At 38.5% G+C, this 20303-nt stretch overlaps 1 protein-coding gene and 1 long non-coding RNA gene across 4 annotated transcripts; one reads left to right on the top strand and one right to left on the bottom strand.

Annotated features, from left to right (window-relative positions):
• Window positions 1-794: 794 nt before the first annotated feature.
• Window positions 795-11997, bottom strand: LOC111873580 (nuclear hormone receptor HR96). 3 transcript variants are annotated; one of them, XM_023868404.2, is made up of 7 exons: window positions 11697-11997; window positions 11397-11619; window positions 8440-9392; window positions 6726-6945; window positions 3639-3845; window positions 3164-3373; window positions 795-2032 (listed from the first exon to the last, which is right to left on the bottom strand). In XM_023868404.2, exons 2-7 carry the CDS (start codon window positions 11562-11564, stop codon window positions 1832-1834), a joined length of 1959 nt encoding a protein of 652 aa, XP_023724172.1. In that variant the 5' UTR covers window positions 11565-11619; window positions 11697-11997; the 3' UTR covers window positions 795-1831. The 3 variants fall into 3 exon arrangements, with proteins under 3 accessions (XP_023724172.1, XP_023724173.1, XP_023724171.1); XM_023868405.2 differs by having other exon boundaries at window positions 11397-11601; XM_023868403.2 differs by having other exon boundaries at window positions 11397-11580.
• Window positions 11998-15160: 3163 nt separating this feature from the next.
• On the top strand, window positions 15161-19944 carry LOC111873590. Its single transcript, XR_004514014.1, has 3 exons — window positions 15161-15388; window positions 17981-18514; window positions 19081-19944. It is a non-coding gene; the product is annotated as an uncharacterized LOC111873590 (long non-coding RNA).
• Window positions 19945-20303: the final 359 nt, after the last annotated feature.

Here is a 20303-nt window from a genome sequence, read left to right as displayed (position 1 = left end):
TCCACAGGAACAGTTTGTTCTGTGCTAGAATATTAATAAAGCTGACCAAAAATGGCCCTTTACAGAAAGGGGAAGATGATCAAACATATAACATATACCTCATTAAATGTATTACGTACTCAAAATTCTTATCTCACAAAATTCTTGATATGATGAAGAGACACTACACCCACAGATCACTAACATGGTTTGAACTCAAGAGGACTGGCAGCATTAGCTTCCTTTACAATGTTTCTCATATTACAGTCTATGATTCAGGTTGCTCATATATATATATATATATATATGAGTCCCTTGGTGTCTCACTGCCATCGAACATCATATCACCCAATCGGACTGGTTACTGAAAGAATCCTGTGAACTTTGCAGCCTATTGGATACAGGTACACAAAGGATTAGTTAATTAATAAGAGGAATGTAAAAAATGCCTTCCTAACATAAAAAAGTGATACATACAAGCATAGGGGTTCTGGAGATTTTGAAAAAACATGTGGTAACTATCACTGGTTTATCACAGTAACAGTTCCTTTTACAGTTTCCCTAGGGAACAATGAATTTTGACATGATGATGAAAACTTAGGAGGAGGAGATTTAGCATAGGATATAACAGACTTCAACTGAATCTTAAATGACTGTAAACCTTAAAATTTACAATATGAAATGGAGTTCCATTGTGTTATTTTTCAATCTGGGTATCTAGAAATTCTAGTAACAACATAAGTGTAAATACACTACACAATGACACAAAGTAGGTAGGTTGATAAAGGAGTGACATACTATCCACATCCAAAAGACGCACACTTTCCTGTTGAAACATGTGAAAATGTCGAGCCCTGTGTGCAACAGGCGTGCATGTCTAGCCCATTATTGGCTTCTGAACCAGTATAAAGATTCTCTTGAAACTTGGTACAAAAGGCATGTCACCAAAAACCACTCCAACTTAAAAATAATTTTAGTCTTCACTCCACCACACACAGTAACTCTGCTCATTTCAGAACTGTGTTCAAGAAATGAAATAACAAAGAATTGTGGAATAAGGGACATGTCATGGGAGAAAACAGAAATCACTGACAAAGAAGAAAATTGGATCATTTGGACATTGAAAAAATCAACAATCACTGTAACAGTAATCAGCCAACCAAGCCAAGGTGGGAGTTACATACGTTCACTTAACGAAGTAATCACATGAGAAATATTAAGTAGACCTAATAACAAAAATTCCTGAGCATACTAGTCCAGTATTCAAAAGTTGCTGAATCTGAACACAACTTTCAGCACTAATATCAAAAAGGGAGAAGTAATAACATTTATGTCACTATGGAGATCAATTACATGAAGAGAGAAGCAGAGACAATTTCCAAAATGCCATGGATATCAAATATAATTCAAGAAATATGTTCCTGTACATGCGGTGAGGGAGGAACACACGGGTGGTGAATATAAAAACATTCCTCTACTACGGCTTACTGATATTATGCTGTCCTCTACAGGCTCCAAAATGACTAGTGAACAGAAACTGTATATATGGAGCCCTGTGCTTCCAACAGTGCAAAACATCCCACAGAACATTTGTACAATACAGAACGACTTACTTTTATATTACCCCTTGTAAAACAAATTACATTCACATAATGTGTATGTACATAGCAAATATGCCTTTTTTTCCTGCCTGCCATACGAACCATTCAGCAATATTACTTGCAATATTCAATTCACATGCTATTATACTATTACAGTATAATGTACAGGACTACAAACTCAAGCTCGTATTACTTCACTTACCCTGCATTAAACTCCCCCAATCAGGTACGTATAAGTTTTACACATGTTATCAGTGTGGTTTCAAGTCAAAAATTTCAATGAGAAGAGGTTCAACATCTTTTGGATTAACATCTAGATACACTCGGACATGATCATCATTGAGGCGGTGAAGCTCCGAAATTTTCTGGATAAGCTTGAGGAAGACGGAGCGAGCCTCACACCCAGCATATACACTCTCCAGGTAACGACGAAGTAAATAGTAGTAAGAATTCTGAAACAAGAGTATTTGGTTTCAACTACATGAATTTCAAAGAACACACACATATAGTCAACCTACATTTTGCCTTGAAGGCTCACATTCCGTTATCATCAGGTACGACACAGCTTTCATCAATGTTTGTCTGCCTGAGGTATTCCAGTTTGAATGATGACCCTAATTCTAAAACTATAGCCAAGTATTATGCAAGTCATTACATGTGCAAAGTATAACTGTTAACAACAGTCTTATGAAATTTAGTAAATATCAAACATTAAATTGCAATTATATATCATTACGGTTTAGTTCACAATAGTTACATTTCCTTGGAAGGAAGACACAAGATCTAGAAAATGGAGTTGGTCTACTGAAGACTCCTTCCATTATGTACATCATCGGCTTCATCAAGAATATTGATGACGAACATACTTTTGTGATAGTATGTATACAAAAGCTTCAGAGATATGAAAGCAATTCTCCACCAAAAAAAAAATGAATCCAAAATATCAGACAGTTTACTAAAAGACACTACACATCAAATCAGTTACAGCATACTGTGACCTTCACAAATTGTCATGGAGGGATAGAGTGATGTGTAAAATATGGCAATCTCTTTCATAACTGATATGGGCCATATGGTTGGGCATTGTGAGACAAGTCAAACATACACTTTCCTTGTTCCTAATGAAAAGCAAATATTTTGAAGATGATTATGGGCTCAAATCATATAAGAAATCCATGGAACATTAAAAAGTCCTCCTCTGGCAAAATTCTGTATTATTTGGATATGAAAAATTAAAACTCATATCAGCACCATAAATTACATGAACTTGTAGGTTTTGCTGCTGTCTAAAAATAATATTGGATAAGTTGTGCTAATATTTAGAGGTAAGTGAATTTGGCAATGAGGACAATATATGTACAACACAGATTTAAATAAACTGTTAAAATCACATATAAATCAGAACTACTTTCTAATCGCCAACATGCAAACCTGCAAATCCTGTTGGACGTAAAACACACCTGCATATATCTTATGACTCAATATGTAGAAATGGGTGTTGTGAAAGACAGTCTGGACAGGTATGCATCAGTCTGCTGCAGAGGTTACCATATGGACAGCAGGTTCTACCAAGTAAGACAAACCTGTTCTAACTTGATGACATCATGATGGACTACCCGCGGTCTGTCAGGTGTGAACAAAGTAATAGCACTAAGTATCAACATGATGTTCTCATCTGTGCGCCATCGAGGATCAAATGTACGTAAAAAGCGCTGATGTTCCTCATAGATGTTGCCTCTTGCTTCCTTCAGAACATCCACTTTCACGTTAAGATATGCCTGCGTGTGAGGAATCTGAAAAACATTTCACACATCATGTCAAGTACAGTTGAGTAGGCATAAGTAAGTTTGAGAACAGGATTTTGAGGTGAATAATTAGACCTAAAAGAGCAGAAATGAAAAGAGAATTAAATAATCAGTGGCTTCATAATTTTATTCCACATAAAACATTAGAGAAGTCAAAATGAGGGATATAAAAGTCAAAGAAATTAGCATGCATCAGGAACATCAATGAGTCCTCAAAAGCCAAGGAACATGCACGAACACCAGAATATTTTACCTTCCACAGATCAGTGTCAGGATCATATGTCATTGCGCTACGCAGAATAAGAATCTCAGTGCATCCACCCTTCAAAAGTGCAACTTGATCTTCCTGACACATGTTCTTGAATGCATTGATTTTCTTGGAGGTCTTTATGATGCGACGAATTGCGATAGCAGTCAAATTGATCACATCCAGCAGCACTGGACTGTGTTCTGCACTTGTCTAAATACAGAAAATGGTTTCATTTTAAACACTACAGACTATAAATTTTACTTTTGCACAAACAACTTCCAAGTCGTTAATTTACTTTAATTTTGACATGCCATCATCTATGATCTATAACATTTTGGCTTCCATTACAAAAATCTGGATATCTGAGCAAACAAAACTAACTTGACAAATAAAATAATTTCAGAATATAGTACTGAAAATTTCTAAAACACCAAACACATCTATCATTCCTTCCACTAATATAAACTTTAGTCTAAACCAACAATAATTATTTTAAGATTTCATAAAAGGTTCGATTGTACTAATCAGACCATGTCTTCCCTTCTTTTGAAAAAAAAAAAAAAAATTAGAACATATCTGATGGCATTAAGGAGATAAAATACGTGGGATAATTAAGCATTAACAGTTTTATAGCCACAGCCTGGGTGGTAAGGTTCCAACCAAAATAAGACACATAGATGTCAACTACCACCCTTCCACATATGGACAAAGATTATCTTAGGGGGAGGGAGCTTCACATGCTACTAAAGAGAACACATAATTTTGCAATCTTATACTTCCACAGTCATAACACATCTACATATGGTGTATCCTAAATTAAAGCACCCACTGCTACGACTATAACCATAATTACAGAATTTCTGTGCTTCTCCTGTGACATGACACACAAAGAACACTATACAAATATATTTCAACAACTTGAGTGCAGTTGAATCCTTGAAAGCAAGATCATATTGTGACACACAGCTAGAAAACTTTTTGTCTCTTCTTAATTACACTGTTCTGCTCACAAGATAGGAGATAACAATTTCAAAATTATAGCAATATATTTATTCAGTCATGTCCTGAGCATCACAAAATCCAAGTAGCTTCAAAGAGAATCTGAAACAGTAAAAAACACTGCCTTTCTTCTAGCATCAGTGTTTAATCTGCTAGTCGGTCTCTGCACCATTTGGATGTGTGAACCATTCCCAACGTTTCTCAGGTACTTGCTCCCTCACCTACACAGCTGGAATATGGAAGGTGTTTGTGTACATACATTGTGGTCCAACATACCAGAATGGAGAAAAGTGACCACTCAGGTGCAATACAGTCGATGAGCAGAGAAATGTTATCAAACAGCCCATTTTAGGGCCATTCAATGCCACAAAACAGATCATTATGGAAACTATTTGTTGAGAAACCAGAAAGTAAAGATAAAGCTATCCACGTAACAGGCCATGTAGATCTATATGGTTTTGTGATGTCGAGGCTTCCACATTTTTACAGCTGCAAATACACTGTACATCCTATGCATAGTTGAATCAGAAAATTGAAAGGTAAAGTCCATACTTTTCCTTACCTTGGCGCTTGAAGGAAGATGAGAGGCCAGCTTCACACCCCAGCCCTTAATAACCCTGGGGAAAGAGCCAGGTACCAGTTTGAAAAGAGGTCGGGTGGACCCCAGAGCTTGACTGGACGACATGAGAAAAGAAAATTCTTGACACTACAAGGACTTAAGCTCTGACCCCTCACTCCTTCAGCCCGTAGCCAATTGATATACTGACTGGACTATACAAGACTGGAAACTGTACTAATCAAATATTACTAAAATCATCTAATCAACGTGGATCATACAGGAAATGTAGCATGCAGTCGATAGGAGTACATAAGAGAATTTAGCTGAAAAACATGAAGGAAAGGGACCATTAGAAGATCTAGATGCAGAGGGAAAGATAATATTAAAACTCAAATCAACAAAATAGGAAGGGATGGCTGGATTCATATGGCTCCTGACAGGTATATTATCAGCTACTAATTGCTCATCAGTTTTGTCTTTCAGATATTCCCTCTTTTTATTCCTGAAATGCCTGCTGGTTTCATGCCTTATATTGTTCAGATTAACCCCATTTATTTTGTTTCAATCCAGTAACCAATGCAATTTGCTTCTTTTCCTTTGGTGTAATAATTTTGAGCATCCTTCATCGAATCATGGCTTTTGCTTCTTGGGTTCATAATAACCTAGACTCTCAGTTTCCAAGTTTTCCAAAGCTCGGAACCTATTTGAAATTTCAACACAATTTTGCTCTTCACCCTCTACCTAATTTAATTTCTTGAGATTGAACCTCTCCATATGAACTCTGGGTGTTGTTTGTTTATTTGCTGTCAGTTTCTCTCTAACTTTTAGCACCACCAGACAGAAGTCTGTATTACAATCTACTGCCATGAAGGATATATTTGATATACTTGTATGCCATCTCCTAGCTATCAAAATATGGTCAATTTGGTTGTGCATCTTAATATTAAGAGTTGTCATTTTAAATTTATGAATATTACTATGCGGGAACATTGTACTTTTGGCATTAAGACTTTCGGAAGCGCAAAGCGTACTACTCTAACCACATTATTATTACTAATTTTGTGTAAGATCCCATTCCTAACTGTTGGTTTGAAAATGTCTTCCCTCCCTACTTTGGGCACTGAAATCTCAGAACAAAATTTGTATTGGTATTTAGAGAATTTACTGAATACACATTCTAGTTCTTTCTAGAATCTGTCCTTCATATCATGAATTTTATCTTCTGTTGGGGAATGAACATTTGGAATGATGATATTAACCCAGGGACCTCTTAGTATTATCCTAGTAATATCCTATCACTAACAAACTCAACACTTTTACCTGCTGATATAATTCCTTATGTACCAAAAACCTGTACATCATTCATAATTCTCTTTCACGTCATCTTATGTACATATTATGATTACTGAAATTCCTATCCATACTGTACAGAAACTAGTTTCCTCACATTGAGATCAGCAATAGCCAACAGTCTCTTCGACGAGTAAAAGAGTGCCCATACACTCAGCATCTTCCAGTGAACCAGAACAAACCTTGAATCGTGTGTCATCACCCACTAAGGTTGAAAGGTCATCATCCAGAGGTTCATGAAGACACTTATTAGCAACAATCAACTCATTTAACTTGGCCCTCTCAGCATCATTCAGTTCCCGGGAGTTCTGATGAGACTTTGCCAGAGAGCTGTAGGCTTCAAACTCCAGTTTTATGGCCTCACTCAGTATGGACTCAATTGAATTTGGTGCTACTGGAATTCTGAAATCAGAATAGATTACAAATGTATGCACCACAGTCAAATCATCTAAATCTAAACTTCCCATTTAGGAAATTAACAACTGTTGCAAGACTCTGTCTACAGGAGTCCCAATTTATAAGTCTGTGAAACACTGGTTTTGGGACAATGTTCCTACTTTCACACGGACAAAAATTTGTGTCAGAAGGGATATTCTGGTGATACAAGCCAGTATGAATGTCTATAGCAAAATGTATTAGTGAATGCACAAGGTGCGACAACTTAAATCCTAAAATGACCAGTTTGTCGCTGGGCTGCTGAGTGAGGCAAACTCATGTACACAAGCACACTTGCAGATGATCCAACATGCGGTTACATGAGCCACAGTGCGTGTCCATGGTATAATGTTGGCAGAAATATAAGTGATAAGTATCTAGAGCAGAGGATAAACATTACGTTTTGTGTCAAGATTAGTAAGAGTGCTAGTGAAACATTAGCCCTATTAACAGTGGCTTAAGATGGATACACTATGAAGAAATCAAGTCTCTCTGAAGGGCATATGCGGTTCAAGGAAGGTCGAGAAGATGTGTATGACCCAAGAAGTGGAAGGCCAAAATGCAAAGGATAAATTCAAATGTGGCGATACAAACATTGGTCTGCTCAGAACACAGATTTGGTGTGAGACTAATAGAATAATTGACTATGAACAGTACAACAAATTATTATAGCTAAGTTGGGAATTAGAAAAATTTCCACAAATATGGTGCCTCAAATCTTGAGAGATGACAAAGAACAACCTGGACATTACATTTCCTCTGACCTTGAACATGATGCAGAGATGTCTGATAGGGTCATTACCGGTGACAAAGCATGGTATTTTCAATGCGAGGCAGAAACAATATGACAGAATACACAGCTGAAAACATAGAATTCACCTCACATGAAAACGGCACGCATGTCTTGCTTTCAGTTCAAGACCATGCTTGTATGTTTCTTTGATCACAAGGGAATATATCACTATAAATTCATTGCACAAGAATAAACAATGAATCAGCAGTGTCATTAGGAAGTGATGACAAGGTTATGGGAATCTGTTTGGAGGAAATGACCCCAACTCTGGCCTGACAAGTGGATTCCCCACCATGACAGTACCCCTGCATATGTTGGGAAAAATTCACGAGTTCCTGGCTAAGAAATGCGTTACAAACATGGACCATACAATTTTTCACCAGACTTGCCCCTTCTGACTTCTGGTGAGTATACTGTATAACCCACAACCTGAAAATATTTGTATTCCTCCGCAAACAAAACGTAAGATGACACACATCTTAACAAATGATGATGTTCTAATCAATGATTCAGATATGTGACATTCTGCATATGGGAGTGTAACACTAGTCCATTACTGCTATTACACCACTTCATGCTTCTAGATCATAATCTCCCAGTGCCAAAAATATTTCACTTATGCTTTTCCAAATGTTCCAGAAAGGAACGATATGACAGAAACAAAATACCTTTGTACATCTTGCAGGATTTCTTTGGCTGCGTTCTCCCTTGAGTTGTCACGAACCACACCAGTCCACTGTCCGTCTGTTGATGTGATAACATCATTCTGTCTTCTACTGTCCCAACTATTTACATTCTGGGACACTGATGCTTCTTTCTTTATAACAGAAACAACAGGGGCTGGTTGTGGTGATGAAATGATGTATCCTTCAGGTGACATATCATCAGCTTTTGCACTACCAATGAGATAAGAAAGCAGAGGTGTCTCATTAGTTTCAGGAAGATGTGCTTCTCTGGATGTGTGATGTAGTATGGCCCTCTGCATTACAGACCCATCGTCATCACTCAAACAAGGATGCACAAGGCCCTGTGTAACAACTGGTGATGTGATAACACTAACAGCACCAATCTGCTTGTTTGTATTGTCTGAGAGCATTTCCAGTGTTTTTGAAGCAGCCACTGTGGCACTATCTGGAGGAGAAGATGGACTAGGTATGCTTGCAGCTGAAGTGGGAGAAGGGAATGGTTCTGACATCTGATGACTGTCAGTAGACATGGAAGCTCGAGGGCTCACAGTATTAAGTCTAGTCACATTGCTGAAATTATCAGTAGACTGTAGGCCATCTGCAACCCAGGTCTTCCTAACATCTGGTGCTGACACACTGTCTTGTTCAGGACAACTGGACACTGATGACATAGAAAGCCCTGCATCTGCCACAGACTCTATATTATCATCAAACGGCTTGCACTTTAATTTGGAATGACTCTCTGAATCATTGAGAGGCCTTTTCTTAGCACGGTTCAATTCAATCTTTTGCCTCTTCATCACTTTATCTTCTTCGGACATGATGTAATCCTTGCGCATTCCTATTGCAAGGCATTTTCGCAACCTGCAACGCTGGCAGAACCTACGAGTCACAACAGTAATGTCACAGGTCTCAGTGAAGGGACATCGGAATTCCTGCAACAATATATAAAATTCGATAATACATGTACGCTTCTAATTCACAGACTATTTTTCAACACTGTATCAAAAGGGGAGTCCGGAGAGTTATAGGTTTTAATGGAAAATGGAGGTAAATCAATAATTGGATAAAATGAGAAGAGAATTTTGTAGAAGTCTCCTTATTATAAGAATCAAGCTGAAAACTGAATTCTACCACTAAAGCTCAATACATTACATTGTCTGACATAGTGAAATACTGTGTTAAGTATATTTACTGCATAAAGTTTGAAGTTGTTCCTTTTTTCCCTGAAAATCGATATTTCATGAAGTAACACTCAAGAAGATCGAACTAAAGACACACAAACAAAAGAAACTACATACAAAACTGTGAGAGAAACAAAGAGAATACAATGACGGAGTATTAGATATATAACAAAAAAAAAGCCAGAGAGCATGGAAGACAAGCATACAGTATAGCGGTGTCATCACCAATCAGAAGTTAGCCTGATGATGGCCCATCTGCGGCCGAAACATGTTGCAAAATAGAAGAAAATATGATATAAATTAAAGACATTATAAAGTATTTAATAGTCACTTTTAGTGTAAACGTTTACATGTAGTGTCTTAATGACAGTGTTAGGTGTCTTTCATATTATTTATTTTAAATATCATTACAATTATTGATGTGGTACATATAATTGAACAATAACACTCCTTTGCCTAACATCACAGACTTACGAATGACAGCTTGGAAAGGACAGCGGGAAGCAGTTATGCCTATTGTGAGGAAGCAACCAGGCATTTGTGTAAGATTTCGGAAAACCACAAAATACTTCAGAATCAGCTCAGGTAGTATCCAAATAAAACTTGCGTGCTTGACAAATAAGCAAATTACACAAGCCAAATCAAACACCTGAACTGAAAAAGAAATTTATAAGTGGATCTGCTGTTTCAACTCTTATCATACATACAATTTACGTCCTATGTTTCAAGGCTATCCTTAATTTTAAAAAAAGTGAGGAAAAAAGAAATATTTTTGGTAAAAATATACCATCCTTTCATCGGAGCAACAATTTGGGAATTTAAAAAAATACAAAGAGCACATTCAAGATTCCAAAACACGATGACAAACGATCTGATGGTCAAAGGAGTATGGCAAAATTGCAGTGACACCAGCTGCAGCATCAACAACAAAAACCAGAGGGGAGGAGGGGGATTTTATCCTTTCAGCAATTTTTTAGGATGGAAGGGGACATTCAAATCTTCCAGCATCAGCAATAATGTTGGATGAATCCAAACGGGGATAGAAGGGACATTAAAGTCTTCCAGGGTGACTCACAGCAAAACACTAAGTTTGTAACGGAAAAGCATAGTCTCTCTGAACACTAGGAAAATGTCAATGTCAAAATCAAGGGGGAAATTCATACTCAGCTCTTTTTTATTTATATAAAAGTGTGTGTTGCTCACAAACAATTAACCAAGAATTTTACAATCAACCGTTATAACTTTTACAGCACGCTCTCACACAAAAAGAACAATTTTAGTCTACAAATAGATTTTGATCTTGAACATGAGGCTTTCAATAGACACTGAATACGTTCTGCCTGAATTTCATCACTACCTGGACATTTACACCCTTTCAATTTTGCAATAGCAATTTCAACCTCAAAAAGGGCTAGGATCAGGTATTAACGGCTCAGCTGTATATATTTCTATCTGCCTAACATCACTGACTCTATGTACATTAAAAAACTGCGAGTAGTAGTTCTTCCACCTATTAAAAATGTTGTGGGAATCTGCAAGCAGACAACCTTTCTCATACTTCACTAAGTTACTTCTAGGATGGTAACCCCTTTTACAGTCATTTATTCCTCTATACAGGTCTCTAACGTTCTTGTTCCTGCTGATCATTGCAAGCTCATCAATTTTGTCTTTCAGATAGGCCCTCTTTTCGTTTCTGGAATGCCTGTTGGTTTCCCGTCGTTCACGAGTAAATTGAAAAAAATAAGACAAACTTACTTTTTTCTTGAGAGCATTTCTTCTAAAGAAGGCTTTACAGGATTCGCAAGTGACTGCATTAAAATTATATCCCAGAGCTCGATCACCACACACACCACAAATCTTGGGATCGCCCTTCACCCCAGGAACATCCACACCAGGGGACTTGATGTCAGCATCCATTGTCATCACACTACTCTCGATTCTAGTAGCGACATAATGTACACTGTTTTTAAGACACAATCTTAATTGGGTACGTAAATTAACAACACTATCATGATTCACAGTTATGCAAAATGGTAGAGCTGGTTATCAACTTACATAACAATGCTGAAACAATTACAGCAAACAGATTTATTTAACTACTAATGAGAATAATGAGAAATATATCAACATGCTGCCACGGGGAAAATAATAACCTTTACATTGGAAACTGGAAGAATTACAACACCACTCCCATAAAAACAGAACCGCCATTGACACCATCTTGCATTTGGAGCTACAGCGTCACCAACATCTCACAATCCTGAAAATGTTCTCTCCAAACTAGAGACTCAGTTATTATCTAACTTCTTACGGTTGCTTGAATTTAGATAATTATTTCATGCATTTACAAAAATCTAACAGTATAGCAAGAGCGGCCAAGGAAATCTAAACTAGACACGTCCAGAACAGACAGTTTAGGCCTTAAAAGTTGGCAACACTGCTATATCAAGCTTTAACTATTACATAACAGCGGCAAGTAGAATCCATTTCTCTGTAAACGACAGCTTGCAAAGAACAAATTTATTAGAACATACTGTCCAAAGCATACTTATTGAAAGTCACACCGTCACGCTAACTACAAACGGGCAAGTCCACATATTAATGAGACCCGTCGCTCTTTCCTTTTGCTCTTAACCAGGACGCGCAGAGGACAACTAAAACGTACCACGGTCAGATACCATTCTCGGAAAAACTGACAATTTCGCACCAGATTTTATGCTTTTACACCTTCCTCCTAGACTATTCATTTTGACATTGCTGGTCGTCTTCTGCTTCCAGACCAATGTGCGTGAGAGCCAACTGAAGGGGCAGAGCAACTACACTACAGACTTTTGATAAATACGATATAGAAAGTCGATATACTAAATCCTAATACAAAAAATTAAAATTATTTTTAACAACTGTTGTTCTATCCCGAAAACTCTCGTGTTACCAATAAAATATATCCTTGAACAATCTAAACGTGGGAATCTAAGACAAATTTTCTGGTTTCCCTCTCTTCCCAGGAAACAATTCAGGACGTAGACACCAGACCCTATATATTCTTTTGCGTTTCTTAGCATATGTGAACTCAATCCCATTTTCATTTTTTAATTCCTATAAATTATAATGCAATACTTATCCGTCCCACTGCTTTCCAAAGCCCTTGGTCCGAGATGTTAAATGCTGTAACCGTTCACCACAATTTGTCGAGCCGTTTCGTATTAATTGAAATTGTACTAACTTAAGACTACGTACTATACAAAGATGTGGTAGATAGCCACCTTTTTACACTCAGAAGTGTAAATAGTTCAAATTTTCCTATGTGGACAGGAAGTAACATCTCGTACATTTCCTGGAATTCTGGTAGCTTCAGCAATCGGAAGGTCTTTGAGAATTCGAGAGCTGACACTTTGGAACGGCTATAACTTAGGAGAGGGAGTGCTAGAGTTTCATCCCCTGATTTTAATAGTTAAATTCGCTGTCAACCTTAGTGTTAGGTCAGTAACTGCTAGAATCACCAGCAAAGCAACATGACTGGAAATTCACTCATTTAGGGAAGCTCTAATTTTTCAAATTAGACTAGTAGTATATGTTGGAGGAGTGGATTTCTCTTGTATGCTGTGGTTCGTGGACCTCAGGTTTCAGACAGTGATCTATCTACCTCAAGCAGTTTTCATAAAACTTTCGGTCAATTCACACACAAAAACTACGCCACTTCGCAAAGTCGTATAAGTTCAAATGAACATACGGTAAACAAATTGATTTTCTGTTAAGTTCAGTGTTATCAAGAGTTAATAAATATTTACTGAAAGTGCAAAGTTGGTTGTAGTAGTGTGTGACAGTAGCCGAAGGTTCTTCCTGTCCGGCCCGTATGACCCTATATGAGAACTCATCTCTACCATTACGAAGCAGAACCCAGCTACTCCCGACTTTCCCTACTAGCGAGGCATCTTAATAATCATACATGAAAAGAACCCTCACCTACTACCACCAGCAGCCACAATTCTCCTCCCTTCCCACCTAACTTCTAGACATCCTAGACTGAGATAGGGGAAAGGGAAACACGGTAACTACCGGTCGCAGCACAGGGCAAGGAAGAGATACAGGTGAAGGTGACGTCAAGTCGGGCATAAGACAGTCGCGTGCGGTCGCCAGTGGCGACCAACGCGTGGTGTACGTGGCAATAGAGAGGGAGGGAAGTTGTAATGAACACCCTTAAATTAGACTTACTGCGTGTGAGGAGGCGACAAACCCCAGTCTCCAGTGTTATCCAATATAAAAACCGCGCTGTTAGACCCAGCCTCTTGGTTGTATAAAAACTTTGGTACGAAGTAAGGTGGCAATCGTTCTTGTTATGTAAATTTCAATTTCACTTACGGAATTCTAAACAATATTTTGACAATTTTAATGTATATAAAATCGTCAAAATATTGTTTAGAATTCCAGAAACAATTTTTCTCTCTTGAGGAGGCACCAAGTGTTCTTTCCTTTAGCGACTTCCGGCGACCCAGACGGCCGACTGGTTGGAGTTCCACCGTCATATCTAATGGTTATGAGGAGCTCCTTTTCAGTGTATAAAAAGGCAGGCACGTGAAGCTGACCATTCGCCTCGAACTAGTGCCGAGGTCAAGAAAACATGGGTCTATACATCCACTCACCGATACGCCTTCGGCGCGAAATCCTTAATCAATTAAGTGCAGGGCAAAATTTCCTTCCTCCAAAAATTACAAACATCATTACATGACCAAAATCTCTTATGACTGATGGCAGAATATGGAAAACAATTACGTAATTTAATTACTTATTGGTGAATCGTAATAGGAACTTTCTGAAAATTGAATCTTTAAATCTCTTGCCATCTCATCATTCCCAGTCGAAATAAAGGCCTAATATCAGGTAAGTACGGGCGCTGAAACGGGCGAAGGGGAAGCCAGAAAAAGAAAAGAAAAACTCAAACAGAAGAATGTAAACCAAAAATTAATTCAATCTCCATGTGGTCCAGACCGGCTGTGGGGTTCACTCACTATACCATCTAATCGATGCCGGGAGTTCTTCCTCCGGAGGGAGAGCCGGTGCGTGAAGCTGACGACACACCTCAAAACTAGCCGCGAGGCCGAGAAGACGTGAGTCCATACATCCACATACTAAACGACGCCGTCACAGTCGCCAATATAAATCACCGGATGATACAATCAATCATGAACTCGGTGGAATTTGTTTCAGCCCATTACTGTGCAAAACCACTGCTCAAATAAAAATCCTGCTTTAATATACTTGATAACAAAAAGGAATATATTTTTCGATATGAATTTTGTTAAACTCATCTGCCGGGGACACCATAATCGACCCCTTGATGGTACTGAATTTGTACACGACCATTTCCCCACATAACCGAGACAGGGTAATGAATTTATTCACAGAGCATAATTTTCCAGTACAGTATAGTGTAAAACGACTTACTGATGGCTACCTAACAATAGGTAGCGGTCCGTGTTACACCTTCAGACAACACAATCAAACCAAGGTCATTTAAACGAAGGCGGCCAGTAGGGGTTTGACCATTTTTGTTGAGCTATTTCACAGCTGTAAACAACAGTGGCTGAGATGGAAAGTGAGAACAATAGCATATCCGTAGATGATGTACACAAGGAAGACAACGCAGCTCTTTGGGTCGAACCGTTTCAGTCGTTTCACTTGCATCTGCAAGTTGAGCAGTGGCAGTGGAATGATACATTTTGTCGTTCGCCGGGAAGCACTCAAAACAAGTATTATATTACACCCTAACTGGATTGTTTGTTTTGTGGCAATATATATTGTGTTTTTCTTAGTATCAGTGAATAATGAATAAATCAGTTCGTTTATGCTGATGATGTGAATCTATATGGTGATAATATAGATACCACAAAGAAAATCAACAAACTTTAATTGACGATAGTAAGGTTCCCATGAAGTAGTAAACACGTCGAATATTAAGCAAATGTTGAAGAAAGCATCTTCTGGGATGTGGAACCGTGTAGATATTGTGTTAAAAGACGTTTCGGATAAACATATCGTTTTGAAGGGTAGAAGAAACAGAAACTCCGCAAGCGAGGAACCGGCTCAAGTAAGTGTTCACAAACCCTCTAGTCACCAGTGGGCAGGTCAGAATCATGACATAAAGATAGCTAACAGATGATTTCAAAACGTTGCACAGTTCAGATACCTATTTGGGAACGACTACAACAAATCAAAATCTGATTCATGACGAAGTTAACAGGAGACTGAATTTGGGTAATGATTGCTACCATTCGGTCCAGAACCTCTGTCTTCTTCTCTGCTGTTTAGGAACATCATAATTACAATGCAGAAAACTACAATTTTGCTTGTGGTTCTCTATGGGTCTGATACTTGGACTCTGACAGGGAAGGACCACAGGCTGACGGGGATTGAAAATGGTGTTAGGACAATATTTGGACCGAAAAGAGATGAAGTGACAAGAGGTTGGACAAAACTACATAATGAGGAGCTTGATAACTTGTACTCTTCTCAAAGTACAATGAGAAGTCAGGAAAATGAGATGGTCAGGGCATGTAGCACGAATGGGGGAGAAGAGGAATGAATACACGATATTGGTGTGAAAGCCAGAAGGAAAGAGACCACTAAGAACAAGACGTAGGTGGGTGGATAATATTACAATGGATCTCAGGATACGGATCACTAAAGGGCCTACAGCCTTGCTAGGATATATGTTATTGGTCACAAAACTGTGTGGGAAAAATTGCTGTCACATGCCACACAAGAAATCGTACCTTTTTCAAACATGTGGTTTTAGTTCTTTGACGTAATTATAGTAGTTAGCATGAAATATAATTAATGTAGTATTTTACAACATAAAGGGAGAATAAATATAGTTGTAAAAGGTATCATGAAGGCCAGTCCCTGACCATGGGTAAAATCCTGAGGCACATGGATGCAAGGACAAATAGTATTAAAAAAAAAAAAAAAGCAAAGCTATCCCTGTACCAGGCTGTGAAGACTCATAGGGATGTGAGACATTGAGAGTCCCACATTACCTACACAAACGGCTCAAAGATAGCGGTAAAGTTGTCAACCTTACATGAAAGACGTGCTTTACTCCCCACAAAAATTATTTAATTAGTTCGTGTTGCTCATTTTTGTTAGAGGCTGAGTAAACCCCAGAGCCATAGTGCGGATCGAAGGATTCAGTCAACTGAAAAAAATTCAGTGACCTCATTGGGACTTTAACCCGCGACCCTACAGCTTGTAGCATAGCCCCTCAACAAATTATGCTACCTGAAATTCAGACACAGTGTTGGACACTCAACAGTCAAACACAATAATAGAGCCAGTGCACCTTTATTTTGTAAACAACCACTGCAAAGAATGCAGAATTTACTTTTAATCTGAATCATCAGAAAATGACAATGGGCACTATTGAAAGCACATACCAAAAAACGTTATTTGTTCGCCATTCACAGAAAAAGAAAAAGACCCCACTTATTTAATTAATTATGGAGCTGACCCCATCTTGAAGAGAATCCAAATCTGTAGATACTCAAGAATGTCACAGCATTTTATGGAACCAGGCGGTTGATTACCGTGTTCACAAGAGCCCTCCACTTGTCCCTATCCTGAGCCAGATCAATCCATTCCATACCACCCCATTTCTCTAAAACCCATTTTAACATTGCCCACCCACTTATGCCTTCGTCTTCCCAGTCGTCTCTTTCCTTCTGGCTTTCCCACCAATATCATATATGCATTCTTCTCCTGCCCCCACCCTTTCATATTACATGCCCTGCGCACCTCATCCTCCTTGACTTGATCATTCTAATTATACTTCGAGAAGAGTACAAATTATGAAGCTCCTCATTATGCAGTATTCTCCAACCTCCTCTCACTTCATCCCTCTTCAGTCCGAATATTTTCTTCAACACTCTCAGTCCATGTTCCCCCTTAATGACAGATACCAGGTTTCACACCCAACCCAGAATTTTTATTTTTTTTGGACAGCAGATAAGAAGGCAAAAGGTTCTGTACTGAATGGTAGCAAGCTTTACCAGAGTTCAGTCATAATTTCCTCCTCAATCAGGTTTTGATTTCTTATCGTCATTTACAATTATCTGAACAGATACGTTTTAAAAAAATCTGTTTCTTGTTATGTCATGATTCTGCCCTGCATTTTGGTGACGTGACAGAAACATATACATAGTTTTCTGTGCGTTTAACTTCTAGACCAACAATCATATTTGCATCAATTAACTTTGTGTGTTCTTCTTTATGGTAACTGAATTATCACTCAGTACACACACATCATCGACATAGACCAACAGCTGATGCGCCCCATTTATTTTCAGACTCCACAGTCTTGTGAATATAAAATAGACGTTACTTCTTTTGGTGCTAGTCAGAAAGACAGAATTGGTATTTGAAACATCATACAAGAATGTGGTTCGTATCATCCCTCCTGTTATTTATTTTCACAAGGGCCGAATGTGTGCCTTATTGTCGTTTGCGAGAGAACGGTTCTTAAATGTTGACCTGTATGTGTTTGTGGCCCGCTGTGTTGCAACACCTTGGAGTACGAATGCGGATAAAAGTATTATAACTTGGAACATACCAACTTCATACATGCCAGTATTAGTGTAGTAGACGACATACTCTGAATTGAAATAGCATTACAGGAGGCAACCTGGTTTGACAAAACATGGACAACACTTGCGATATAGCTGAAAAACCTAAGAAGGGGAACATTTTCGAACGGACTGCAGCTAGCAAGCGAAGTGGGCTGGAGGAGCAAAGAAAACGAAACCAAGATACCATTCAAATCCTGTGGAAACAGGGCATCTTAGCTAGGAATGACAACTGGAGAGAATCAATCCGAAATTCAGGTAATTTTAAATGACAACTGCCACATACGTCACAGTCTAGTAACAAACTGGTACATCTAGTAGGCGTGATTGACACAGAACTTGTGAACGCCCACCAACTGTACAAATGCACTCATTAAGTCCTGTACTTACAACTTCCATCACGTAACAAGTTTAAAAAAGCCCCCCCCCAACAGACAAGCACAACTTTTCTTCCCACTTCCCTTCTCTTATTCAGACCACATGCAATTTCTGCACTGAACACCCGTCTTCTTACTTCAGTGCCTTCCAACCTCCCCGAGCTCTTAGCAAACATAATACGAACAATAAAAGCTTTCTCTCTAAATAGCCTATGAAATGCATATGAACCACGCACGGGTCAATACTTTCACTTACACGTACACAGGACATCCGAATCACGATTCTACACTTCTCACTGTGAAGTTGAAGAGTGTAGCTCCCATTCCTACAAATCCCAAAATTCCATCAAGTTACTTAAGAATACACGATCCCAACTTCAAACACAGGAAGACAGCCAATATGCAACAGATTTCTGCCCACATCTCATGGTTACATGTCGGTTCCAGGAAATGGAGAACAGTATTGGTCACCCATTCGACAGCACAGACCCTCTGAAATTCAACAATATTGGTAAACAGAAAGTAAACATCTTCCCTCTCATCTGGCATGCTACAACCCCTGCAAACTTAAGTGTCGCCAAAAAAAAAATAAATACCAAAATAATAGATAATTATGCCTGGAGCCCATCTCTGACACATAACATCAAGTTCCCAGTCTTTTTCCTGTTTAGTGATTAAGGTTCAACCATTCCCTCGGGAATTGAGCAACTGCTATGCCATGATTTACATCAATTTCTGTGCTCAGCAAAGGCTTTTACATGATTTATACTCTTTAAGAGTATGGCTCAGTTATTCTTTCATAATGCTTAAGAAGATTCATATCAGAACAACGTGAGTTGAGGAAGCTTAGAAGAGTTTGATGAGAACAATATGTTTACCACAGAGGTTTCAAATGAAAGGAGGCAGGACAAAACTGCATAATGAGGAGATTCACAATCTGAACTCTTCAACCAACTGAATTATAGTGATGACACCATTGAATATGAGGGAGGCAACAGGACATGTAATGCTAACATGTGTGCAGTGATATCTATATATGGTAGCAAGAACCCAATCCCGCTTTCTTTGTAAGCCTCCTGTGGCCCTCACACTAGTCTTTTAATTCGACATCTGACACAACATATCTCTCGCATTCTAACTGACAGTCAGCATTTGAAGTGCTCTATGGCTTCCTTCAACCCAAAGGATGAGATGCTAAGAAATCAAGCTAACCCTCTGAAAGCTCCCTTCTCTTTTTTTACGTGGCTCTAGCAAAGGACTGCTACAACATTTTCATAATAAACATTGCCTCTCTGGCTCCAAAATTATAGGTGTTCATGAACTACTGTCTCACATGTCAGAGCAGATTTAACATGAGATTTTGTAAACTCAGCAATCTGTGACATAATATGCTCACAGCACTTAGACCAAATTACAGGAAAGACCTTGTCTTAAGGGCCATGTTAAAAGAGAAAATGGGTATATTTGCTATCGACAGAGTTCCAGATTATATATCCTTCACAAGACGACTATTCCGTAAACTTAAATGCTGTGCACACACTCTTTCTTCTGTTCATTGTGCTCACGTCTTCTCATCACTACGTCCACTGGCTTCTTGGGAACGTAGGAAGTAGCATTGTATTTGCAACAATTTCAGGAAATTTCCTTGACCAGACGAATGACGCAGTTTC

Source organism: Cryptotermes secundus, unplaced genomic scaffold, assembly GCF_002891405.2.
Source record: "Cryptotermes secundus unplaced genomic scaffold, Csec_1.0 scaffold631, whole genome shotgun sequence".
NCBI classification, from domain to species: Eukaryota; Metazoa; Arthropoda; class Insecta; order Blattodea; family Kalotermitidae; genus Cryptotermes; species Cryptotermes secundus.
This window is presented reverse-complemented; position numbering and strand designations above follow the sequence as displayed.